Source organism: Miscanthus floridulus, chromosome 2, assembly GCF_019320115.1.
Source record: "Miscanthus floridulus cultivar M001 chromosome 2, ASM1932011v1, whole genome shotgun sequence".
Classification (NCBI taxonomy): domain Eukaryota; kingdom Viridiplantae; phylum Streptophyta; class Magnoliopsida; order Poales; family Poaceae; genus Miscanthus; species Miscanthus floridulus.
Window position 1 is genome coordinate 112,054,414 of NC_089581.1, and position 26,866 is coordinate 112,081,279.

At 45.6% G+C, this 26,866-nt stretch overlaps 2 protein-coding genes across 2 annotated transcripts; both read left to right on the forward strand.

Annotated features, from left to right (window-relative positions):
- The first annotated feature begins 20,228 nt into the window (after nucleotides 1-20,228).
- LOC136536875 (uncharacterized) lies at nucleotides 20,229-22,091 on the forward strand. Its single transcript, XM_066529025.1, has 4 exons — nucleotides 20,229-20,437; nucleotides 20,867-20,976; nucleotides 21,208-21,296; nucleotides 21,728-22,091. Exons 1-4 carry the CDS (start codon nucleotides 20,248-20,250, stop codon nucleotides 22,089-22,091), a joined length of 753 nt encoding a protein of 250 aa, XP_066385122.1. The 5' UTR covers nucleotides 20,229-20,247.
- A 153-nt stretch (nucleotides 22,092-22,244) lies between these two features.
- On the forward strand, nucleotides 22,245-23,511 carry LOC136536876 (expansin-B6-like). Its single transcript, XM_066529026.1, has 2 exons — nucleotides 22,245-22,279; nucleotides 22,873-23,511. The coding sequence occupies exons 1-2, from the start codon at nucleotides 22,245-22,247 to the stop codon at nucleotides 23,252-23,254; spliced, it is 417 nt and encodes a 138-aa protein (XP_066385123.1). The 3' UTR covers nucleotides 23,255-23,511.
- Nucleotides 23,512-26,866: the final 3,355 nt, after the last annotated feature.

Sequence of the window (26,866 nt, forward strand, 5' to 3'; positions counted from 1 at the left end):
CATTCGCATTCTTGTTACTAATGATGTCTCGCAGAGGGTACTCAGTCATGACCACCACACGATATCCATCGAAGTAATGTTTCAACTTTCAGGATGTTATCAGTATGGCGTAGATCAACTTCTAGATCTGTGGGTACCTGGTCTTGGATTCATTGAGTACCTCACTGATGAAATAGATTGGTCGTTGTACCTTGTAGACGTGGCCGGACTCGTCGCGCTCGACCACCATGGCCGTGGAGACCACTCGATTAGTAGCCGCAATGTAGAGCAGGAGTGTTTCGTCTTCTCTAGGAGCAGTGAGGACCGGAGGTGATGTAAGGTATTGTTTCAGCTATGTGAAGGCAACGTCTGCTTCCTCCGACCACTCAAACTTTTCGGATGCTTTGAGCAGTTTAAAGAACGGTAATCCTTTTTCACCTAATCTTGATATGAAACGGCTGAGGGTGGCCATGCATCCGGTAAGCTTCTGAACATCCTTCACCTTTTTGGGTGGCTTCATGTCCAAGACAGCTTTGACTTTCTCCGGGTTAGGGCGTATGCCGTCGTAACTGATGATGTTGCCAAGCAGTATGCCAGAAGGAACACCAAAGATGCACTTCTTTGGGTTTAATTTCCACTAGAATGTGTTAAGGGCTGCAAAGGTGTGTTCTAGGTTGTCAACAAGGGTATGTGCTTCCTTGGTTTTGACAACTATATCATCAACATAAGCCTCGACGAGGTCATCTTTTATCTCTTCTTTGAGGCAGGCCTGTATAGCGCGTTGGTAGGTAGCCCGGCGTTCTTGAGCCCGAATGACATAGTCGTGTAGCAGTAGGCACCGAAAGGCGTAATAAAAGATGTCTTGATCTGGTCGTCCTTTTTGAGAGCGATTTGGTGATAACTAGAGTAGCAATCGAGAAAGGAAAGCAGCTCACAACCGGCGGTTGAATCTACGACCTCGTCTATGCGAGGTAAACCGAAGGGATCCTTAGGGCAGTGTTTGTTGAGATTAGTGTAATCAACGCACATTCTCCATTCATTATTCTTTTTGCGTACAAGAACTAGGTTGGCTAACCACTCTGGATGATACACTTCTTTGATAAATCCGGCTGCCAAAAGCCGTGTAACTTCTACCCTAATCGCCTCCTTTTTGTCGCGAGCGAACCGTCATAGCTTCAGCTTGATAGGTTTGGCCTTGCCGTTGACATTCAAGGAGTGCTCGATCAAGTTACGAGGTACACCAGGCATGTCAGCAAGTTTCCATGCGAACACATCCATGTTGCTCCTCAAGAACCTGACGAACGCGTCTTCCTATTTAGGATCCAGGTTGGCCTCGATAAGGGCCATTTTGCTGGGATTGCCGTCGACCAGCTGGATCACCTTGTGCTCCTTGGACTTGATGTTCTTGCATGGAGCCTCGAGCTTTGGGATCTCTAGGTGGTCGGCCGAGGTTTTCTTGGCGTCGAGCATGGTCTTGGCCATGCGAATAGAGAGGTCATGAGCCTCTGCTATTTTGAAGCTGTCGTCCTCACAAGTATAAGCTGCGTATACGTTGCCCCTAAGGGTTAGAACTCCTTTCTCAGTAGGCATCTTGAGCACCAGATACCTGTAATGAGGTATGGCCATGAACTTGGTGAGCGACGGTCGACCAAGAATGGCATGGTAGGTGCCATCGAAGTCAGCGACCACGAAGTTGATGTAGTCGGTGCGGAAGTGGTCCGGGGTCCCAAATTGCACAGGTAGCGTGATCTGCCCGAGAGGTGTAGAGCTCTGTCCGAGGAGAACACCCTAGAACTGTGCCTCATACGGCTTGAGATCTGCCTGGGTTATCTTCAGGGCGGGCAGACTATTCTTGAACAGTATATCGATAGAGCTGCCGCCGTCGATCAGCACTCTATCAAACTAAACCTTGTTGATGCAAGGATCGAGGACCAGGGGAAAATGTCCTGGCTTAGGAATTGCGGCCCATTGGTCCTTTCTGCTCAAGGAGATCTCGTGGTGAGACCATGGAGGAAGCCGCGGATCGGCAAGGAGGTTATCGGTGTTGGCCACGTTCAAGCAAGCACGGGCGAGCAGCTTGCGTTCTCGTTTGGTCTCGATGGACACTTTGCCTCCGATGATGGTGTGCACACGATCGGTTGGCTTGATGTACTTGTGACGGGGATCTGCGTCTTCATCGTCGTTGTCCTCGTTGCGCTGTTCTCTTGCATCGTTAGGCTTGTCGGATGTATCCAGAGCCTGTTGACGCGTGTAGATAGACTTGAGAATGCGGCAATTCTCCATAGTATGGTTTGAATTGGGATGGAGCTGGCAGGGCCCTTTCAATGCTTTGGCATAGTCGTCTTCGTAGTTATGACGTCTACCACCTTTTTAACGGTATTGACCTCGCCGTCGTCTTCCCGAGCACGCTTGCCCCCTGTAATCGTCACGGTAGTTACGCCGCTGATTATGTTAGTCGCGGTGGTCACGGGAGTCGTTGCGCTGGTTGCGGCAGTCAAAATTGTTGTTTCGACCATGGTTGTTGCAGTAGTCATCGTGGTGTGGGGGGTGGTCGGAGTGTGGAACCCTTGCTGCTTCTTCGATAATTATCTTTTTAGCGTCGTCGGCGTCCACATATTTCTTAGCAGTGGCCAGGAGCGCTGTGACCGATTCAGGCCTCTTGCGCAGGAGCTTGTCCCTTAGGGCATCGTGGAAGCGGAGGCCAGTGATGAAAGCCTCGATTGCCTCATTGTCGGAGATTGATGGGACCTTGATGCGCATCTTCGAGAAACGCTGGACATACTCGTGCAGTGGCTCATCTTTTCGATCTCGAATTCGTTGCAGATCATATTTGTTGCCGGGTTGCTCGCAAGTAGCAATGAAGTTGTCGATGAAGGCTTGCTTGAGCTCTTGCTAAGAATCAAAGTAGTTCACCGACAAGCTGACCAGCCATTGGTGACCTGCATGGCCAACAGCGACTGGGAAGTAGTTAGACATGACGTGTTCGTCAGCCATGGCCGATCTACATGCAGTTTCGTAGAGCATGACCCATAATTCAGGGTTCTCCTTGTCGTCGTATTTCTGAAGTTTCTCGAGCTTGAAGTTCTTGGGCCATATGACTTGGCGAAGGTGTGGAGTAAACTACTTCAAACCCAATGGGCCATGGACAGTGTCATATTCCATACGGCGATAGCTTTCGTGGGATGCACGATCGTTGGCTCTCTGGTTGATGTGAGCGCGCAGATCACGTCCTCCAAGGTAATGGCAGAGATCGTTATTGCCATCACAGCGATCTCAGTTGCCATCTAGATTAGCCTTACGATCGTGGTTATCGCGGTGGTTGTCGCGGTTATCTCGGCGATTATCGTCCCGAACGTCGTGGCGGTTGCCATCCCGACCACCATCATGGCCACCGTTTCCGCCTTGACGGTTGTCTAAAGGGTCGTTGTTGCGTGAGCCATGTTGGTTGAGTGGCTGTGAGCGACTTGAGTACTGGCGACTGTGGCTTGACTCGACTGAGACGGATGGAGCCCGGGCTTGATTTGCAATCTCTGCAGTCTGGGCCATAGCAGCCGTCAGATAGGCTTGTATTTCGTCGCGCACTGCTTGGGTTTTCGGGGTATTGGGTAGCCGTTGCATCATCGCCATAGCAACGGCTACGTTGGCGCTTGGAGTCCTGAAGACCTGTTTGTCCCCCACCCTATCGAAAGCATTGTTGAGGTCACGTGGCTGGACCCTTATGCGTCGTGCCTCCTCTTCTGCTTTAGCTTCGATTTGCCAGCGATTAAACCGGTCAATATTGCGTGCCTCACGTGCAATCCTTTCTTGTTCTGTTTTGCCAATTGCTGGCGGTTCGTCATTGCTGACAACATTGATCAAATCCCCTCGCCTTGGCGGGAAAGACGGGAATTGTGGGAACCCCAGGGCGTAGTCTGGGATATCCAGATCGTACTCGACGCCTTCATCGTCGTGATGCTGGTGCTCGGTGTGGACAGAGGCATTAGATGCGATGCCAGATGAGGAGCTGGAGTCACCCTCTTGGACCGTGTGGACGGATCCTTCTTGGTGATCCTCAATTCGGACCATGTTGACGAAGTTGCGTGGCTTCGGTCAAGGTCGATGTACAAGACACGGATCTGCGCAGTGCTGTATATTATACGCATAGTTGGAGGCAGTGTTTCGTAGGCCATAGGGCTGGGCCTGGTAGTTCTCCGTCGAGGCTTCGTACTCGGAGAGCCAGAGTCCCGTCGCGGAGGCTGGCCGACGATGAGCGGAGCGCTCTTCAGGAGTAGATATGACCACGAGATCTATACCAAGTCGTGCAGGATGACTGGCCCAAGCGGGTCAGGTAGATCTATTGTGGGGAGCGGTTACCTGTTCATTAGGTCGACTTTGAATTGCACTTACCAGAGTTAGGATTTCGGCGAGTTTGGTGCCGACCCGATCGATGGAGTCGAGCAGGTCGGTGTTGTCGATCTGCTTCCCTTTGTAGCGGGGAAGTAGACGACGAGTGGTCGGCGTGGCTGAAGATGATGCAGGCGTGGTCGGAGCCAGATGTACCGTGGACGGAGCCCGATCCATCGTGGTTGGAGCCGTATCCACCATGGTCGGAGCCATAGCCGATGCAGGTGAAGCAGTGGTCGGCGCAGACTGAATCCACGCCTCCTCCGTGGTCATGGTGATGAAGTCGTCAGAGCCGGTGGTCCAGGTGATCTGGCCGATGGTGAACGTGAGGCCGTTCGGCGTAGCCATGGAGCCAGAGATGATGACCATCTTGTTTGCTTGGAGAGCAGTACGCACACCCCCTACCTGGTGCACCACTATCGACGAAATATGGTCGGCAGTCTACCTCGGGGTATGCCCAAGGTAGTAGATTGTTGGCAGACAGATGCGCAAGCCACAAACAAGACGGTGACGCAAGACAGACACGAGGTTTTATCCAGGTTCGGCTGCTAAGAAGGCGTAATACCTATGTCCTGCGTCTGATTGTATTGTTGTATGTCAATGAGATATGTTTTTTAGAGGGGTCCCCTGCCCACCTTATATAGTCCGGGGGCAGGGTTACAGATCTGGAAACTAATCCTAGTCAGTTACAATTGCCATAGGTGACCAGATGAGGATTCCTATTCTAACCGACCAAGATCTTGCTTGATCGCCAAATCTATCTTGACTCCTTGCGCGGGACTCCGAACAGGTTGGACGGGCCGCGCGTCGTCTTTTGGTGGACCGGACCCACTGATCCGGGCCGGCCCAATCTTAGTCGTAAGGGTATAGGGGTTAATACCCCCACAGGTTGCGGCTGCTGCTGCACCGGTTGGGCCGGCCCAAGCAGGGAGAGAAGGAGAAGGGGGAGTAGTGGAGTGGGCTGCTGTGGGCCAAAAGGGGAGAGGGGGAGGAAATGAGCCCGTGTGGCTTTATCTATTTCTATTTCCTTTTTCTTTTTTCCCAGCTTATGTATACACATGTTTAAATGATTTTGAATTCAAATTTGAATGCATGAGTTTGCAAAAGTGTACCACCATAAGTTCAACAAGTCAAGCAAACATTCACACACAAAGTTTCACACATCAAGTTTTGTTTCCCAAGTTAATTTATTTTGTAAATATTATCTATGTTGGTTATATATTCTAGTTCCTATGCAAAGTTTTAAAAAGTTCAAATTTTTAGTGATTTTTAAATTAGGTCAAAATTTTAGGGTGTTATAGAAGTGACGACCAAAAGCATAGTGCTAAAGATGGATTGAATTATACTGCTGAAAATGATGATTCTGACCCTACTGTGGCAGGGAGGGTCAAACAAAGCAAGGGAAAGCAGAAGTTTCCAAAAAAAATTTAAGTCTCTGCTGAAGTCTGAAGAATTAGGTAAAATAATTACAAAATCATATGCTAAAGAGATGAGTTTTAAAAAGAAAGGTATGTTCTATGTACAATATATTTTCCATTAACAGGTGTGCCAATCTGGTGATATCCTATTGTATATAAAGTTTGAGGGTTTGTCTTGCTAATTTATTTCTAGGACAAAAATCTGAAGCTTTCACCCCACAGGAAAATGCGGCCATAGAATATGTAAATTCCCTTTGGGCATCCCAAGAGGATCAATATGCCTTCAAGAATGGTAAAGATGTAATTCTGGCAAAAGACATGGCAGCGCTTACACATCCTCCTGGTATTGGAGACACTAAGAAGTATCTGTGTATTGAGGTTGTACTATGTTTTGCTGCGTAATATTGCAATATGATGTTGCAAACATGTTACTAATATACATTGTATTGAACTTGTGCTGATTATTGATGCTTACACGACATACATACTGCAACCTTGTGTATAGGACAGTCGGCTTATGCGCCCAGTGCATTACAGTTGGATGTTTTCTCGTGCCTTGCCATCAGACAATGACACCCCAGTATCAGAAACCTATCTCAAGGGCATGTCGAGGGAGTTTTATTTTGTTACATAGGTGTTTTCCCTGTTCATACCAAGTGAGGTCTCCTACGACATTGGGTTGTACTAGTTATGAGAGCTGAGAAGCAGGAATTTCAGATTCTAGACTCACTACTATGGACTCCTACAACATTGGGTACGACAACTAAGTCTACTATGTACTTATTCCCTGAATTGTCATTTTGTGAGTGCTTACACATATTTATTTCACTTTGCCTTTCTAGATAAATGGGATCGCTTTTGTAGCAATAAGTGTTCCCGAATTACCCGACAATGTTTCCTGCTGGGAAGTCAAACAACATAAAACACATATTTCCATGCAAACTGATGGGTATGTAAACTTAAATATTGATTTTTTGACTGTCTGTGCATTACTATTGTCTCATTGTACTCAATTACTCAATGTGCAGGTACTCATGTGGAGTATTTGCTATTAAATACATGGAACTTTGGAATGGTACAAAACTCCAAAGAAAATTTACACGTGTTCGTTTTCCCTTTTATTGTGGACACCTTATTGATTTCGTGGTGTGATCTAACTTGATGATTTTGTCTTGTCAATTGCAGAAAGATATACCAAAGTTCAGGAGACAATGGCTGCTGAACTTATATTTTTAGAGGCCAATGAAGCTGAGGCGAAGGAGGGAGCCGAAAAGATCATGAATTCGATGGATGTTGAGAAATAGTTGGTTTTATTTTGTAGTCTTAAGTATTTTGTGACAGATGTTGAGGAATAAATAGTTGGTTTTAGTAATCCTAGTGTCTTTAAGTGTTTTGGACATGTCGATGAAGATTTAGATTCACATGGGTCATTTTGGTTTCTTAGGTCGTTTAATTTTATACTCAAATGGTTTCCAATATTTCCGGTTGGTGCTTATATGGTAAACACGATTTGCAACATTTAGTTCCTTATAATTGATGGCTGCTCTACGAGTTTAATATGGTTGATTTATGGCTATTGAATTACAAATGCATATGTGTGGCTACTGGTACTTTTCAAAAAGCCTGTAACTATGAAGTAAGGTGCTCCGTGTTCAAAGATCTTTATAATTGATGGCTGCTCTACAAGTACAACTTTGATAGGGTTGATTTGTGGTTATTGAATTACAAATGCATGTGTGCGGGTGCTTCACACACCTGCTACTTGTGAGGAATTGCACATTTTGAGGGAATGGGAATATTCAGAGTATCACAGGAGTGCTCAAGTTTTGGCTCGCTCTCTTTTGCTCACTAATTCAAATCTCACTCAACCACCACTTGGATCCTTCACTAATTTTTTAATCTCACAAAGAGAGATGTGGGGAGTGTCTCACAAGGCTCTAAAATATCTCTAGGAAGCGCTGAAGTCAGCAGCCCCAAATGAGAGGACTTAGGGGGTACAAATACCCCTCACTCAAAAACTAGCCATTAAATATCCGTTGGACCATGTTAGTGCATACTGGACCATTCGGTATGCATAGTCAACAGTGCCCATGGTGCATACTAAACCATCAGGTATGCTCATACTGGATCATCCGGTATGTGCCCAGTCAGCACACTCAAGTTAGTAAACTTGGCAGCTTTTGCTCAATCCTTGCATGGGTATACTTGAGAACCGGAGACTTGCCAAAAACCGTCATGTTGCACCCCTCTTGATAGTACAACATTCCTATCAACTCAAGTCCAAATGAAAAGCTTGAATTAAACCACTTGAGGTCCAATTCATTCCAAATGTCGTTTCTTGCAATCCTCTACTTTTGAGGGTAGCAACCAATTCATCTGATCCATTTGAGCAAGGACATCTTGAGCATGTGACTTAGAACCATTCCAACAAATTTGAATTCATGTCATTGCTCCAAGTCACTTTATCATATAATCCAATAATGATTTGACCCTCCTCAACACTTGACTCCCCATAGCTCAATTTGTGCAAAACTTAATGAAAGTACTCTCTTCTTCACCATAGCCTTGGTCCTATGGCGCCCAAGCCGTTGCTTGCCCTTCACCCTTGCTTGGTCCTTCAAAGCTCTTTCCTTGCTATCTTGACTCTCTCAAACCATCCCAAGTCACATGGCGATTTGAATCAACCATAAACATGCCTTGAAATCCATGTAATGAAAACACATCTTCATCGTCATTGATTTCTTGAGAAAGCTCTCCAAGTGAGACAGTTTCATATGCAAAAACTCATGTCTCATTTAACCTTCACAAATGTGCTTGCTTTCACATGATGCATTGTGATATCCCATAACATAAGAGCCATTTCCTCAGTTCTATTTGCATTGTTGTCTTCTTCTTGAACTAGATTGTTTCCGCAATAAGATATCATCTTTAGCTTTTCATTTCAACATAATGTGGAATACCATTAAGTTTGCCTTCCTTGGTGAACCTTTGAAACACTTCAAAATCATACAACAATTCATATCTCAACTGTATGCAATACAAGCAAATCCATGTTCAACACTTAGCAAACTTGTTAGACGTTTAATTGTGTTGTCATTCAATCCACCAAAACTCACTAAAGGGCTAGATGCACTTTCAATCTCTTCCTTTTTGGTGACTGATGACAACTCTGATTAAAGCTTACAAATGATATATAAAAGTTAAGATTTTGATCCAATGATATAGGCAAGGCTCCCCCTCAATATGTGCTATGAGTGAACTTCATGAAAAATGGCCTCAAATGTTGGATGATGAGCCAAACTAGCGGTGATGTCAACTTCATCACCACCGGATCATACACCGGACCGATGGTGATGGAGAGGACATCATCATCAGATTATATGCTAGGTTTTGAAAGAAAAAACTAGCAGTGAAGGCGGTTACAAATGATGGTGGTGAAGTTTCCGTACGAGGTTCTTTGAGTTTGAATTTTAAAATCTTAGAATTTTAAATTTATATTTGGTCCCCTAGATAATTTCAAATGGAAAAGTAGTCAACTACAAGGTTTTAGATCTTGCGCTCTACAACTTTGATATAAATTGTGCTTTTATCCTACTTTATATGAAAAAGTTATGAGTTTTTTTGTAGTGCCTTTTTTGAGAGATGGGTCATATTACCAACCGCAACTGAAAATTGATTTTAGTAGTGACTAGTGTTTCCAATAGCCTCTAGAAATGACTATTTCTATGATAATACCAAACATCTGGTAAGGCCATGAGAAGCTTGCAAAATTGATGCTATGATTCATGGCTTCCTAATATAAATTTGATGGGTTCAGCATTCACATACTATTTTAAATGTATGTAAGTCTAGTTTCCAATGCAACAAACAATACATCTTTTGGACTTCCGAGCTAGGAGTAATGACATTTTTTGTGAATGCTGTTGGCGACTGAGTGAGAATGGAAGAGACTCCTCAAATGCTCCACTAAGATGGCATTCCTTCTACTTTCACTTAATTATATTATATTCACATCCAACTAGGAGAGGGATATTCCTAGTATAACCATATAATCCATCACTTCAGAGGGAGTTGAGATTTGATATTTGTAAGAATTGAGCATGACTCTTCTTTGAGAAACCCGTATAGTAACCCCAGTGCTAGTTGATCTCGTCGAGTGATCTTCGAGTTATCCTAGTTTAGAAACCCATAGAGTAACCTCTCGTGCTAGTTGATCTCATTGAGTGATCAACAAGCGATTCTTGTTTTATCCAACCCACCCACCGTCACAATCATCCTTCCGTGTGTTGATCCTTATCAACATATCTAGAAGTCGATTTCTAGGACATCCCATCTTTGAAATCATCTTTAGAGACACCTCCAACCGGCGTCTAGAATAACAAGACGGCTATAAAAATCGTTTTTGTAGTGATGCACCAACCTGCTGTCGTCACCAGTTGGATCAAAAGCTCAGATAGCATCAAAGCCAGGTCAACCGGGAGGGAGCCAAATCTAGCGAGGTGCACTGTCGAGAGGAAGTGGAGAGGGTATTGTGTGGGAGAAGATGCGAGAGGAGCATCATGCTGCACCACTGTTCATGTGCTTGCGTCCGCACTGATGTCCGGCTGCACAGGCCCAAGTTTCCTGCCCGGGCCATTGTGGCAGCGACACGATCGACATTTTCCCCGTGTCACAAAATATAATTGAATGCTCTGTTAGATAATAAACAATCCTGATCAAGTACAGATCGAAGTTGACAAGATGCAAGTCTCTGATCTGACGCTAATGTAATCCACCAAATCATAGAATACATGGTGGCCGATAAACTGAACATGCTCAATAATCGAGGTCGAGGGTAAGATGTCTAAGGCATCGATGAGAAAGTCAGACGCGCAGTTGTCTCTCTCAGGGTCTACGGTTTACAGCAACTCTCCATTCACATTTGCATGTGGAAGTTGTAACTACTTATATAGTACCACACCAAGACAATATACACAAGAAGTATCTAACCACCAATAGAAAACTTATATTGTATTTTCACTACAACCAAATGAATTTAGGCCGCCGGCACAGGCTAGTGTGGCAATGACTTTCAGGATTTTTTTTCATGATCGTAACTTAAGGCACGCTTTTTATTAAGCATAAGTAGAGTGTGACAATACAAAGCTTTACCAAGCCAGACACCCCCAACACTCATGTGTTTCTGATTACAAAGGAACTATTTAGCGACCATAATGAGAAACAAGCACGTCGGCAAACACCAAAGCAAGACCTGATCTAAGTGGCTAAGGAGTGTCATGTTCAAAGCCAGTAAGGTCCAGCGCCATGGCCATCGGATCCAAGCCGTCAGAGAAAAGCACCTGAAAGGCCTCCTGTTTGGAGGCCGACAACGACACAGCAAACATGGCCTTGTATCTGTCCACAGCCCTAGGGTCTGGACTCTGCACCATGTTTGCATCCCCTAACTTTTGCATAAGCACATTTTATGCATAGACAGTCGGGTTGGAGGCCTTGTTTTTAGCAGTCAGCCTCCCACTCCGACGCACCGACATCACCATTAAGGGTGTCCTGGATCTCCTTAGCTTCGGTTCGCTAATCAGCGGGGTCTCAAGCAGTACACATAACCGCGCCTCCAATTCTGCAGACAGGGACACATCGACCAATGAAGGTTGACCGTTGTCACCTTCATCGTCTGTCGATGAACTGCAGCTGGGCCTCCATAGCTGAAGCTCAGGCGATGCACATAGCTGCACCTAAGGCAACGACTTCCCAGGAACGATCAAAAAACGGTTTTTAAGAGTGTTTTTAAACTAGCACTAAGCCATCGAGATTGCAAAAGATACGCCTTTTCATTAATTTGTTATCAAACCATGTTTTGTTTCTTGCGCTCAAAGTTGCCCAGCCTATAGACGCAGGCCAACTGTATGGAAGGATACATTTGATGCCTGATTATTTCCATGATTCAGAGATTGATGTGCAGGTCGTTGGTTTTCAGTTGCCTGTGGGCGAACGAATCTCTTGATTGCTAACGCAGCACCCTCAGATCACTAATATAGGAATGGTTTCCCGGGGCGGCTTGTGAGGCTTTGTAGAGGCGGCTCGGCCAGCCGTTCTTATCATACCGTCTCTACAAATCATGTATTTGTAGGGGCGGTTCCCAGACCGCCCTTACAAATCGATTTGTAGAGACGGCTGGTGTTATCAGCCGCTCATACAAATCGATTTGTAGGGACGGCTGTAGTACCAGCCGCCCCTATAATACCTGTTTGTAAGGGCAGTTCAGTCTAGAACTGTCCTTACAGTACATTTTTCGTCAAAAAAATATATTTACAATTTAAATTCGATCAGAATATATTATATATATATATAATTCAAATCTGACCACAAGCACAAGAGCACAAGGTGTTGGTACTGAGGATTTCTACCTAAGTGAACATTACAAGTATGTATACAAACATATAAGCTAATGAGGATTATCGATATGTATACGTCTTGAGAATCGATATGAAGTAACTGGGCTCATGCACACTGGACAGCTCATGCACACCTGCAAAAATATAATTAACTGATCAACTTTACTTGTTAGTAGGCACATCTCCAAAATAACTAGGCTCGTAACTTTTTTCGTTTGCGGGACGGTTATGACATTGTTGCCGAAAACATAAAATGTCCATGAGCTGTAGAAGCAAAAGGCATCAAAGCCCCTACATTATTTTAACTAATCCATCTTGGCACTTAAGTTTACACTACTCCCTAACCAATATGTAAAACAACAAGAAAGATAATAAACAAATGATAGAATGGAACAATATGAATCCTTGACAAAAAAAATAGCATTACTTTCGAAGCACTAATTTTATAATATATCATCACAATTTAATTATCAATAGTTGACCTATGAGAAGTGAGGCCTTCCTATTTCCAAGATACAAAAGGGTATGGTGCTGAGTGCCTTACCAGCTTAGCCAGCAACAGGGAGATGGCATGCACTGGCTGAGCACCAGCGCGGAGGCCTCCAGCTTCTTGAGAACATCCCAAATCATATATAAATACTGCATGTTGAAAGACAAAACTTTAATTAAAGGATTATTTTTTAGTTCAAAGGTAAGGTCCCCTAAATACCTCTGAATTTTGACTCAGTATCAAAACTGCATTTTTAGACAGACAACTTTAACATAACATAACTCTCAATAGCTTTGTAATTAGGAAAAAGTCTATTTTGGCCCTCCAACTATGGCAGCAGTTTGGTTTTATCCCTCTAACTCGAAAACCAGACACCCGCAGTCTATCAACTCTGTAAACCAGATAGAATTGGCCCTCGCGCTGGCACGACGGCGGTTTCCACCCGGTCAACCCGCGATGACTGCGGTATTAGGCCTTTTTCAGTTTCTCGCGGCCCACTTACTCCCGCACTCTCCTCTCACTCTCTTCCGTTCGTTCCCCAACCCCGAACCCTAACTCCCGACAGCTGCGACGGCGACAGCGGAGGGTGCTGGTGCGGGTGCGGATCGACAGCTCCAGTCGCCAACTTGCTCACTCTCTTCCGTTCCTTCCCCAACCCCGAACCCTAACTCCCGACGACGGCGACGGCATGGCGAGCTCGAGCAGCACGAGTAGCTGGAGGGGAGGAGGAAGGTCCGACCGTAGTGGCTTTCGGTCGTCCCCCTTCCTGTGTCACCGAGGCCCTCTTGATTATTGGACCAATGATAATCCGAGCTGCAGGTTCTACAATTGCTTCGGATCTCAGCTGAGTTCGATCGATGACTTGTTTAGGGTTTGGTTCTTGTCCTTGGTTCTTTATTGGATGTGATGATTGAAGCTGTCTTGGTTTTGGTTGTAATCACGGTTGCAGAGCAATATGTGGCCATGCCAATTTTATCGCTGGATTGATCCACCAACCCCGGAGCACCTTGTACCCATTCTTATTGAGCTTCGTGACCAAGTGCGAGCAATGAGGACAGCTAACAGACAGGGAAATGGCCACATGGATTTGGCATTAGTTGATGCAGAAGCATCAAGGTAGCAAGAAAGAGCCATGGTGGAAACATGATTTGTAGGCACAGATGTTGTGGCACCAACGGTGCAAATAGCTAGAACAGAAGATGTTCAGTTGAAATGCAGGATGGTAGAGAAGGAACTAGGTTTGTTGAAGTTTGTATTGGCGGCCTATGTGATTCTAGTGCTTGCTGTACTTTTTAGGAAGTAGATGTTTGTTGCTTTTTTAGTTGTGAATGGTAGTAGTTGGATGCTTGTTAGTTTGTGGTGTAGAAGTATGGAAGATGTATTGAATTGAAGATGTATTTTGCTATCTTTGAATCGATTATGAATTCCAAGATAAGGCTTTCAGGTTTTGGTTGCTCATCATCTCCCTGCTGTCATGCCTCTGCATGCTTGCACTTTTCAATTCAATCCAACTTTGCACAGAATGGATGGAATGTGTCATGTGCAGTGCAGGAGACCAGGAGACAAAAAAAATCTAGCGAGCGGCGAGACACGAGAAGGCAATGGCGTCCTAGGCTACTTGGAACATGGTCGTGCTGCCCCAGCAGTAGGTTGGCACCCATGGACAAAAACAAAGCAGAATGAATCGCAATCACCACAGCACGAGCTCAGTTATACCAGCACAGCACGAGCACTTATAATTTGCACAGCACGAGAACTTAAAAGGGCATTACATTACAAGGCAACCAAAGACTTATAATTTACACAGCTTCGAGAACTTAAAAGTCTGGCATTACATTACAAGACATTAAAGTCTGGTATTATAATTTGCACATTAGCACAACTTCGAGCACTTATAGCCTTAAAAGTCTGGCATTACATTACAAGTTCAACCAAGGAGTGATAGAAATGACTGAACATTACATTACACATGCCTTAAAAGTCTAGCATTACATTACAAGTTAACATCACAATATGGCAATACATGCTCTTAGGGATCAGCACGGTGTTTGAGAAGCAGCAGTTGGCTTGGTTGTGTGCGCTTCTTCACTGCTTGCTTCTTCCTTGGAGGTTCCTCGGTAGTGACTGTAACACATGCTTTTCCACCATTAAAACTCAAGTTGACAGAAGAACTTGCCTATGATAATGGAACATTGGCTTGTAAATGCATGGTAGCTTGCCCAGGCGTTTGCACTCTAGCTATGGCAGTGCACTTGATATTTTTCTGCATGTGAGTTAAAATATAAGCAATTGGAGGCAAAATGAAAAAAAAGAAACAACATACGAAGTAGCACATACAGTTACTTGGCTTCGCTGAGATGCTCTTCTTTTCCCTCTTCCTCTACTGCTTTCATTAGAGGTAGCAGTGGGTACAAAGCTACCATATGTAGAAGCATCAGTTGATACATTACTTGGTTGTGGAGCAGCATGACCTGTGCCTCCTGGAGTTTCACTGCTAGATAGAACCCCATGTCTCTTGTCACAAGTGGACCTATTGTGGCCTATTCCCTTACATTTCCTGCATCTGATGACTATCCCTACCTTAGAAAGTCTCTTTGCCTTTGGTTGTTCTTGTGGCTCCCTCTTCCTTTCTTTTTAGGTCTACCTGGCATTCTCACATATCTAGGTGCCTTCAAGGATGGGAGATCAGACTATGGCCAATTCTGCATACCCTCTAATGGGTTTAGGCAGTGAGAGTAAGTATTACTGAACTCAGTAATATGATAACAAGCTGTAATGTAATCATCTAGCACATTTGTGTTGTAAAAGATGCATGAAATAGCATGGCAGCATGGCAACCCAGACAACTGCCAATACCTACAAGAACACTCTCTAGCCTGTAGGTCAACTGTGAATCTGTTGTCCCAATGATTGACTTCAAATCTGTCAGCTCCATTGCTAATAGCATGGCATACCCCTGAAAGGGTGATACTTGCATTTATCTTTTTAAGGATGTTGGGACACACTGTTCCTGTCCATGTTTGTGACTTAGACCTATTCTGTTGGATCCTCACCATCACCTTCCTTCTAATTGTCTCCATCATAGTTACAATAGGAAAGAACCTAGCTTCCATAATCCATTTGTTAAATGTTTTACACATGTTGTTGTCAACAGAATCACAATTTGATCCTATCTTAAACCAGGCCCTGCTCCAATGAGCTGGATCAGTGCTCATCAAGGCTTGTGCACCATCTGGTGTATACTTTGCTAGTCTAGCCCTTGCAAGATTGAACAATGATGGATAGGGTGCCTTTGCACAATGCCAGAATTTCTTTTGCCACTCCTTGTTCTTGAATTTCTTTCTCTAGTTGGCATTTATATGCCTATCATAGTTTCTATGTTCAGCACTGGGAGCCCATTTTCTATACTGCATTGAGGATACCCTTCTGTTGATCAGATATGATAACCCACCCCTCCCCATCTCCCACTCCAACATCTCTGAACAAAATGTCACAAAACCAGTCCCATGATTCATTATTTTCCTTCTCTACTACTGCCCATGCTATGGGATACATCTGACTGTTGGCATCCCTTCCTATTACACACAGAAGCTCCCCATTCGTTGCACCCTTAAAGAAGCAGCCATCTAGGCCTAACACTTTTCTACACCCTGCCACGAATCCTTTTTTACATGCATCTAGGCAAATATACATTCTCTAGAATATTGGTGGTTCCAACTAAAGTTCTTTTTTGATAATGACTGTGCTGCCAGGATTACTTCTCAACAATTCAAGCTGATATCTGTACAGAAGTTGGTACTGGCCTTTGGTTGCATCTAGTACTTTTTGCATGACAATTGCCTTTGCTCTTTTCAGTTTTGAGATGCTTACCATAGCAAACATCTCCTCTTGAATTGTGGTTCTCATTCTTTCCAAACTCCATGTTGGGTTGGCCATTATGAACTTTTCATACTTCTCTGCAATCCTACTAGCAGTTACTAACTTGTTGTCCCTCCTTGGGGGCATGTGTGCAAATCATTTAGACAAGACACCTACCAGCTGTCTGTCCTTGAATTGGTTGACAACAAACATCTCCAGGTACATGTGGCCCAATCACATAGAGCTAACATCCTGTGTGACTCATTCCTCCTAAACCTGATCACCCTCCTCTCTAGCAAACTTTGCCTGATAACTACTTTCTTGAACTGCTTTTTCCCAGTGAACTTCATGCCAATCACAAACCTAGGACTAGGTACATTCTTTTTGAACCTTGGGTAATAGTTGTTCTTGGTCTCTAAGTGCCCCTCACTTGCTTCCTCCTCTGACTCATCCTCTGCACTGTTGTTAGCATATGGGGTGTCATTTGCATCATCATCAAGCTCAAACGTGGTTGGCCTAGAAATTGGCCTATCCAAGATGACATCATCCAGATTTGCTACTTGTCCACTATTCATGCTCTTCTTGAATTCCTTGAACTTCTTTTGAATCTGTACAACTTCTTCATCTTCCTCAAATGAATTGTCATCTCCAGGCAAAAACTCACTATCACTGCTGTCCACTAAATTTTCTTTGTCATTCAAAACACTTAAAAAATTTTGTTGACTAGCAACTGGCTGACTCCCTTGGTCATCAACCACCTGCTTCCCCTTGTCCATCTTGCTAGGGCTGTACCACTCCCTTACAAATTTGATCTGTTTCTCTACATCTTCCCTACTTTCATGCTTATTATGAGCAACCAAGACATCTTCACCTGGATCTGTTAGTTCCTCATATCCACCTTCAAACTCACTGTCATCATGTTCCTCTTGCTCACCTTCAATCTCATCTTCAAAGTTGTTGTCCTCATCATCCTCTTCCTCTTCATCATCAACTGCATGTCCATCAACATATATCTCTGCTACATCTCCTTCCTCAGTGTTGTTTGCCATTTTAATGCAAGTCTGATCATCCATCAGACACGTAGGCCATTAGAAAGCTACCTTCCAGGAACAAGTCAGTGCAACAATGCTCCTTCTTCAACAGTGCAATGATCCTTAAGGTGCCCCATAACCTTAGGGAGAGAGACTTTATCACGGTCAATGTATGACACTCCACTTCTCCTCCCTATTAATACATATTATTTCCTCTTCTCAAGAATTCTCCTCCATAATGAAACCAAATAGGAAGAGTATCCAGAGGGTCCATGGCGCATAAAATGTCCTACACTACATGCAACAGGAACCAAAAAACTCTTTCAGACTACCACTCTGAATGGACAACATGTAGCCTAGTTACAATGGAAGTACACTGTACATTGCTTATCACAAAATATCACGCAAAATCACAAAAATCTAAATATCAATTAGAGACATTGCAAAATGAAGACCAAACCAATTCTGGGGAATGAGGAAACCTGATTACACTGCTTAAAATTCAAATGCAATTAACTTCTATCAAGTTAACATATCATACACAATGACTTAGTGCTACGAGTTGCCGAAGCAGAATATGAACGAGGAATTCCTATGAACGATGACCATACACTATTTTGGTAGTGAGGTACTCGAAGAAACGAATAAGCTACATCCAAACTGACAGGGAATTATCCAATTTTGTACAATCCATCACAAACTATTCCCAATTTAGAGGCCAAGCACCACGCCAACAAAACACCACAAAGCAAAGGAGCGAACGATTCCATATCAGATCTCAGGCTAACCGCACCTGTTGAGCAGTGACGCGGACTTGGCCTAGAAGAAGAGGATGGCGACGAGAAGCAAGGCGTTGGACAGGAGGGGAAGCTGTAGCCCACGCGCTCGAAGACGAACCAGACCGCGGTAGCGCCCACAACGCCCGCCGCCGAGGCATTCCTCCGCCGCCACAGCAGCAAGTCGGCGACTGGAGCGGGTCCCCGCATGAAGAGCTGTTGATCCGCACCCGCACCAGCACCCTCCGCCGTCGTCGTCGTCGCCGCCGCCATCGGGAGTTAGGGTTCGGGGTTGGGGAACGAATGGACGAGAGGAGAGTGAGAGGAGAGTGCGGGAGTAAGTGGGCCACGAGAAACTAAAAAAGGCCCAATACCGCGGTCGTTGCGGGTTGACCGAGCGGAAACCGCCATCACGCCGGTGCGAGGGCCAATTCTATCTGGTTTACAGAGTTGATAGACTGCGGGTGTCTGGTTTTTGAGTTAGAGGGCTAAAACCAAACTGCTGCCATAGTTGGAGGGCCAAAAACGGACTTTTTCCTTGAAATTATGAGCTTTTTTGCAGCAAAAATGTTTTCGTTACCTAATAATCGAGAAACAGAAATATGGTGAAGATCCATCAAAAAATCATTGCCAACAGTTAGGTCCCAATGATATCCACAACTTTGTAATTATGAGTTTTTTTTTGCCGGAAAAGTGTTTCCGTCACCTAATGATCGAGAAACAGAAACACAGTGAACATCCAACTCAAAGTTTAACGCCTAAACCTATGCTCTGATCCTTCTCCACCAGGAATCCAAACAAAAAATGTCTCCAAAATCTAGGTCTTGGTAAGGGAAAGTTCTTACTTAGATTTCTTGAAGACAACCAGATGATGGGAGCTATTCATGGTCTGGGTAGGTCCGCACAGCAGTGGCACCCAACGCGGGGAAGGAGATGCTCTGCGAGGGAACCTATGGCTTCTTACCCCTCGCTCCGGTGGCGGCCGCAGTTCCAGCAAGCATCCTGACCTTTTGTGCCCTCTCCATTCTTATCGCTGTAGGGGCTGCTCCAATGCCAGCCGCTCCTAAAAAAACTCGTTGCTACAAACTGTTTTTCACGTAGTGAATGTCAATCTAATTAATCTGGAGTTAGGGGGTGTTTGGATCCGATGACTAAAATTTAGGAGGTATCACGTTAGTACTCTAGGAGACGAATTTATTAAGCCTAATTAATCCATAACTAGCATATGTTTACTGTAGCACTACATTGTCAAATCATGGAGTAATTAGGCTTAAAAGATTCGTCTCTTAAATTAGTCGCAAGCTATGCAATTAGTTTCATAATTAGTCTATATTTAATACTCTATGCATATGTCAAACATCCGATATGACAGCGATTGAAGTTTAGGAGGAGAAAAACCCCTCCTGGCTAGATCTTCGTCTAGTTTGCAACTTTAATTTGCATCCCGATCCGAATTCTTGATAATGGTCAACCCTGGCCGCAGCACCACAGCTAGTAGCAGTGTAGGGCCCACTTTCACCGATTTTGTGGCCCGCTGTCCTCTGATAACTGCCAGAGAGGTTAGTTGGGAATCATTGGCACTTTGGCAGGCACCGCACCGGCGTACGGGACGAACTGAACGCGCGTACTATCCCTAACCTGCATGTGCTACTACTACTCCAAGATGTGTTTTTTTGTAATGGCTGACTGGTTCGCGGACCGAGTACTCCATTCCACCATGATTAGCTCGGTACCGTGGCCATGTGATCGTGTACCTCTAAATACGGCACGTCCGATGTGGCGCGACGACTATTGTTGCCGCGAACTAGCTGCTCATACTACTCTCTTTGCATGCTTGCCCACCTATAAGTACACAGGCGATCTCGTCCCTTTCGACCATCAAAACACAAGCAGCCAAACGCACATACTCGAGCTGAGATAATGGCCGCCGCCGGGGCAGCTGCACTTGTTGCGCTCCTCGCCGCGCTTGTTGTCACGCATTCTGGCGCAAGCGCACTACCAGTGGTGAACAACCACACCTCCGCCGTCCGCCAACTCCGCGGCGGCGGCTGGCAGGCGGCTAAGGCCACCTGGTACGGCGCGCCCAACGGCGCCGGCCCCGACGACAATGGTACGTAGTAGTTTCAGTGGGTGCTTACTGCCTACTCCCTCCTTCCTATAAAGAGCGATGTTTTTTTTTTTTTGCTTTTAGACACCGTTTATCTTATTTAAAAATTAATATAAATTATAAAATAAATAAAGTATTATTAAAGTATCTCTAATAATAAAATAAATCATAATAAAATAGATGATATTTATATAAAAAATTTGAATAAAACATATGGTCAAAAATAGAGATCTAAAAGTTAAAAACGACGTTCTTTTTTGGATGGAGGGTGCAGTTAGCAATACGACGTGCGCCATGCATCGTCGGTGTGCGCCGCGCCTACGTACCGTACGCGCTCGCCAATGCTGTCGTGCTGACATTTCGGTTTTGCCAATGCCGTGGCTCGGTGGCTGACATTGTGTCGTTGTGCTTGCACCGATCGGTGTTCTCCAGGTGGCGCGTGCGGGTTCAAGAACACCAACCAGTACCCGTTCATGTCCATGACGTCGTGCGGCAACCAGCCCCTGTTCCAGGACGGGCAGGGCTGCGGCGCATGCTACCAGGTATCCATTCAACTTGCTGTTTATATTACCCGTCCACTTGTCCGGTTCATTTAATTCAAATCGATCGGTCAAATGTACTAGCTAGCAGAGTGTACTCCATATCTTTTTCCCTCGAATCGAAGTTAATAGCGACATTTTTAAAATTTGGTACGTATGAATTGAAAAATTGGTGAGGTCAAACGGAAGCATCTTTTCACGTTCTCTTACTTATATATTAAACTAATAATACAGATCAGGTGCACCGCTAAGAATAACCCTGCCTGCTCCGGCGAGGTGAAGACGGTGATGATCACGGACATGAACTACTACCCGGTGGCCAGGTACCACTTCGACCTCAGCGGCACGGCGTTCGGGTCCATGGCGAAGCCCGCACTACGGGATACAGTAGTTTTGCCGAGTGCCAGGGGCACTCGGCAAAGGCCCAAAAACACTCGGCAAACGCTTTGCCGAGTGTAACACTCGGCATACAGCACACGGCATTGATTTGTCGGCAAACAGCTATTTGCCGAGTGTTTTTTATCGCACACTCGGCAAATGGTTTGCCGAGTGTCAAATTTGACACTCGGCAAATAAAAATTGATTTGCCGAGTGTTTTTCAAAATACACTCGGCAAACCTATTTTCCAAAGAAAAAAAAATTATCCGGACAGCAAGGAAATCAGCCCCTGTGGATGCAAACCAATAAGCATTCAGTAGTTTGAAGCACACCATACTAGAAATTTACACTTGCAAATTGCAATCCATCTCTACAGTGCTGGGAGGCTCAACTGCTTGCTGCTGAGGGGCAGGAGGCGACGAAGCAACGACGGATGCGCAAGCGCTGGGGAGGCACGACTAGCTGTTGAGGGACGAGGCGACGAAGCAGCCGACGGAGGCGCAAGCCATGGCCCCAAGCTGCCAGCGGCCACGGCGCCTGGCCCTTGCTTCCTCGACGACGCGGAGGCATCGGCGGCTCTGGCCCCAAGCCGCGCGGAGCTCGCTCCCACGGCCCGCGGAGCCGCGCCTGGCGGAGCTCGCTCCCACGGCTGCCCTTGCTCCCGTGGCCGGCGGAGCCGCGGCTGGCAGAGCCCGCGCCTTCCCCTCCGGCAGCGGCCTCCGTCGAGGCGGCCGTGCTGAGCAGGACCGGAGCGCCGCGAGGGTGAGAGGCAGCTCCACCGCGCCCTCCACAGGAGCCGCAGCCGCTATCCCACATCCCGCTGCTCCCTGGAAGACCGCGCCGCCGTCTGTGAACGCGCGCGCGGGCTCTGCACCTGCCTCGTCTCCCGCGCAATGGAAAATATCAGCGCAGCACGCCAGCACCTTTTGTGCTTCTTCACTGCAAGCAACCGTTGGATACTTGATCCATCACGCGGATCGCTGACCTGGACGCATCACACGGTTCCATCCCTTGCCCACAGCGCAGCACCTTTTGTGCTTCTTCACTGCGGCTGACATCCAGGCCCAACCATTCCATCCCTTGCCCACAACGCAGCACCGAAGGGGTGGGGACGGGAGTGCTGGACGCGGGGTTAAGCAGATATTTTTGTTGTTTGCCGAGTGTTTCAGATGGGGGCACTCGGCAAAGTTTTTTTTTAATTTTTTTCTTCTTCTACTTTTTTTTGCCGAGTGTTTTAGATCTGAGCACTCGGCAAAGTTTTTTTTAATTTTTTTTTCTTTTCCTTTTTTTAGAAAAAAGATTTTATTTCTATTTGCCGAGTTTATTTTTTTAACACTCGGCAAACGACCTCTTCGCCGAGTGTTTTTGTTTTGACACTCGGTAAAACACTCTATTTGCCGAGTTTTTTTTTTTGCCGAGTGTTTTTAGCGTGGCACTCGGCAAAAAACTTGTTTGCCGAGTGCCCGAAGGAATACACTCGGCAAACATAAAAACACTCGGCAAATTTGAGGATTCCGGTAGTGCCGGGCTGAACGACAAGCTCCGGCACGCGGGCATCATCGACATCCAGTTCAGGAGGGTGGCCTGCAACAACCGGGGGCTCACCGTCAACTTCCACGTGGAGGTGGGCTCCAACCCCAACTACCTGGCGGTGCTGGTGGAGTACGCCAACAAGGCCGGCACCGTGGTGCAGATGGACGCGATGGAGGCCAACTCGGGCTACTGGATGCCCATGCGCCGCTCCTGGGGATCCATCTGGCGGCTCGACTCCTACCGCCCGCTCAGGGGCCCCTTCTCCATGCGCATCCGCAGCGAGAACGGCAGGACGCTGGTGGCGAACAATGTCATCCCGGCAAGCTGGAGGCCCAACACCGACTACCGCTCCTACGTCCAGTTCACTTAACCAATCAGTCCCTGGCATAATCATATCGCATATAAGGTGGTGCTACTACGCTTATTTATTTGGGGTAGAGTATTGTGTGATTATTGCAAATTCTTTTTGCAATGGGTTCGGCGAGTTTCAGTTCCATGTTGCCATTGTGTGTATCTTGGAAACGGAGGAGGCAAAGTGTTATACATACATGTGCTCTCCCGCCTACCGTCCAAATTCCAAAGTGTGTACAAGTAGGTACGATGCATACAGTGTCAGTGTGTGACCAAATCACGGGGCTATGTATGCATCATCAAGTCATGATCAGGGGATTAATAACCAACGATCAAATATATTTCTGATTATTATTCTGGTAGATGTGTGGATTTTTTTTTAGACCAAAGGCCATTACGGCCCAGTTTATATTGAAAGCTTATATGAGTCTATGATGACTGGGTATACCGATTTGACAATAACGAAAGATCAAAGGCAGCTAAACTGCTGGAAACATCAACTTCAACCTCTAGTCCTCTACTCACCAGACATGTAACTCAACAAAAAAAAACATCCAGAGAGGCCAGGGCAAACAAAAATGGCCGAACTAAGATAAGATAAAACCAATTAAAACTTCAGCTCCTCAACAAACTACACCATCCCGAGAGCATTTAGATTTCGTTCAGCTCATCGACAACCCGCATTAGGATCTCCTCCACCACTCTGGCTTCCTTATCCTTCAACACCACCTTCCATCGATTGATCATCTTCTTGCTCTGAAAATCGCCTCCCTTGGGTCCTTGAGCAGCTTATATCCCCGAAGGTCACATCGTTCCTCGTCTTCCAGAGCGCCCATATCATACCTGCACAGCAAAATAGAGTAATTTTGCTGATAAGCATTTTCTTATTATACAAAAATAGAAAAAAAAATCAGACCAGACAATGGAAACACAGTTAAAAAACAGTCACAAGAAACGTCAAGGCAAAAACTGCAATAGGGCAGGTGAAAAGAATATTGTTTGTAGTTTCCTCTTTTCCACATAGCTTGCAATATATGAATCCCTCCTTTCCATTCTTTCTTCTTAAGTTGGCATGCTGATTGAATCCTATCATGAGCCACCATCTAGAGAAAGATCTTGACGTTAAGAGGCGCTCTGCTTTTCCAAATTTCCGTCATCTATACATTAGTGACCCCTCCAAAGCTCAATTCTCTATACAATGATTTCGTTGAATACCTTCCAGACTTCTCTAATCCCCATCTCACTGAGCCTCTTGCATGAAGCAATTGAACTCCTGCCAATCTCCCTAAGGCCATGTTTGGTTCCCAGGAATAATGAAATGGGAAGCACTTTCTAGATATTGGTTTCAACTCATGGGATCCAAACAGGACCTAGCTCCTCCAGTAAAACAACATCTGGTTTGTCTAAAGAATCTTCTAAAGGTTAGATTAACCTTTCCTCCCTCTAAAACCTTCTCCACACTCAAGTCAAGTTTGGAGCAGATGTCATAAAGCTCATGAAAGATAATTATGAGTGCGCATTCACCTAACCAACTGTCCTCCCATAATTTGGTTTGTTTACCACTTGTCACTAGCATCATTTACCTCTATTACAACTCTCTCTACAATCCGGGATACCATGCCAAAACTGTGATCCGCTTCTAGACTTGACTTGGAAGATGCTCTTATTTCCTAGGTATTTATTCCTCTGATGATTGCATGCATAGCTATTCTCTCCTCTTTCCAATCTATCAATCCATTTGCAGAGAAGACAAATATTCATATTCCTCACGTCTATGAAACTAGTCCTCCAAAATCCTTTGGTTTATCCAACGCATCCCACTTAACCATATGGTACTTCCTTTTTTCCCATAGCCTTGCCAAAAGAACTGAGATCTAGCTGAATCTAACGGTTGATATGGTCCCCTTCATACAATTGATACACACCCATTGCATACATCGACACACTAGAGGGGTATGATTCAATTAGTATCATCTTCCCTCTTGAATATAAAGTGTCGCATTTCCAGGTTCCCAACCTTTTAAAGATTTTCTCATTTACACAACTTAATTGGGCCTTGGTAAGTTTAACATTGCTCATTGGGAGCCCCAAGTATTTGATAGGTAATTGGGGCAGTTTTGCTGTTTAGGTTCGCCACTCTAGTTCGCTCCTCAACTTCCACTCCCATCACAAACACTTCACTTTTTTCATAGTTCATCTTCATACCTAACATTGTTTTGTAACACATCAAAATTGTTTTTATCACTCTAATGTCATTGTCTGTTAGTTCCAAAAAAAATTGTATCATCAGCGTATTGAAGATGTGTAATACCTTTAGGAATCAAGTGTGGGACCAGACCTGTTAAGTGCCCATTCCTTTGTGCACTAGACAACATAACATATATGGCATCACCGACTAAATTGAACAATAGAGGTGGTAAGGGATCACCCTATCTTAATCTTTATAGCTTCTAAAGTGGTAGATGCAGATTCGTGCGAGATACTTATACCTAGAAAATTCAGTTTGGTTCAGTTGATGATGTTGTCAACCAAGCATGTTGTGGTGATGTTGCATCTTAACCTCTATATTGTTCACTGCACACTCCCTCGTTCGCATGCTCAACACTACATGCATGCTCCACTGCAGATGTGAACTCCTTAAAAAACAAGATTCTTTTTGTGATGGATATTGTTGGTGTTTTGTCACCTGGCAAGTGAATTTATACGTGTGTCGCACTGCTCTAGGAAGACGATGGTAGCATCCAAAGACACAAGAAATTATACTAGTTCGGGCCACAGCCCTACGTCCAGTCTTAGAGAAGATCGAGTATGTGTTCCTCGATTGGATGCTCTGAAGGGGGGTGTAAGAAGTGGGAATGAGATAGGAGAAGTGAGGTGAGAGACTACCCGAATGAAGTTTTTGAGAGTCCGTCCCCTTGGATGGGAGCCCTGGCAGCCCTTATAAAGAGTCTGGGGGCCAGATTACAGATGGAGATGGGTTCTCCTGACTGAGTGGTCGTGAGCCCGAGGGAGGGAAAACTAGTAAACTTGGCTTGCAAGGCAGACCGCCTTGTCTTGGCGTCAGTGTACGTCCCTGTATGGTTGTTGTCATGGTTTTGTGCCCACATCGCAGCATGGCGTGGCATGATGCTACAGTGCCGGTCGTGACGGCACTGTTTGCATGGTGGTGGTTCACCGGTTGTCCTGTGCGACGTGAGCTTGCCGTGGCCTTCGTCATTGTCTCCTGGTCTCCTGGGGGCATCGTGCCGACAGTGAGGGAGTTGGTAGCCATCACTGGGTCATTGGTCACCTTGCTAGTCGTGGAGCTGGTGGCCTCGATCCTGAGCTACGGGGTCGAGGTTCTTGTTAGCTTGGTTGGCCTTGAAAGTCAAGGTCGCGGTCATGTGCCCCATCCCATAGTGGGTGGGACCGTACACCGGTCTCGTAGGGCCATTTTTGGACGGTGGGTTACCGTACCGGTCGTCACCATCTAGCAGTGCTATCTTGTCCACGCAGCATGGTGCAGGGCTAGCGTTTCTGATGGCTCTCGATCCCTCCTCGTCCCTTCCAGGGGTCAGGATATAGGAGAGGTCACGCGGTGTTGCGTAGCATGCAGTGGAAGGAGGAGAGAGAGGTCATTGTCAACAAAATA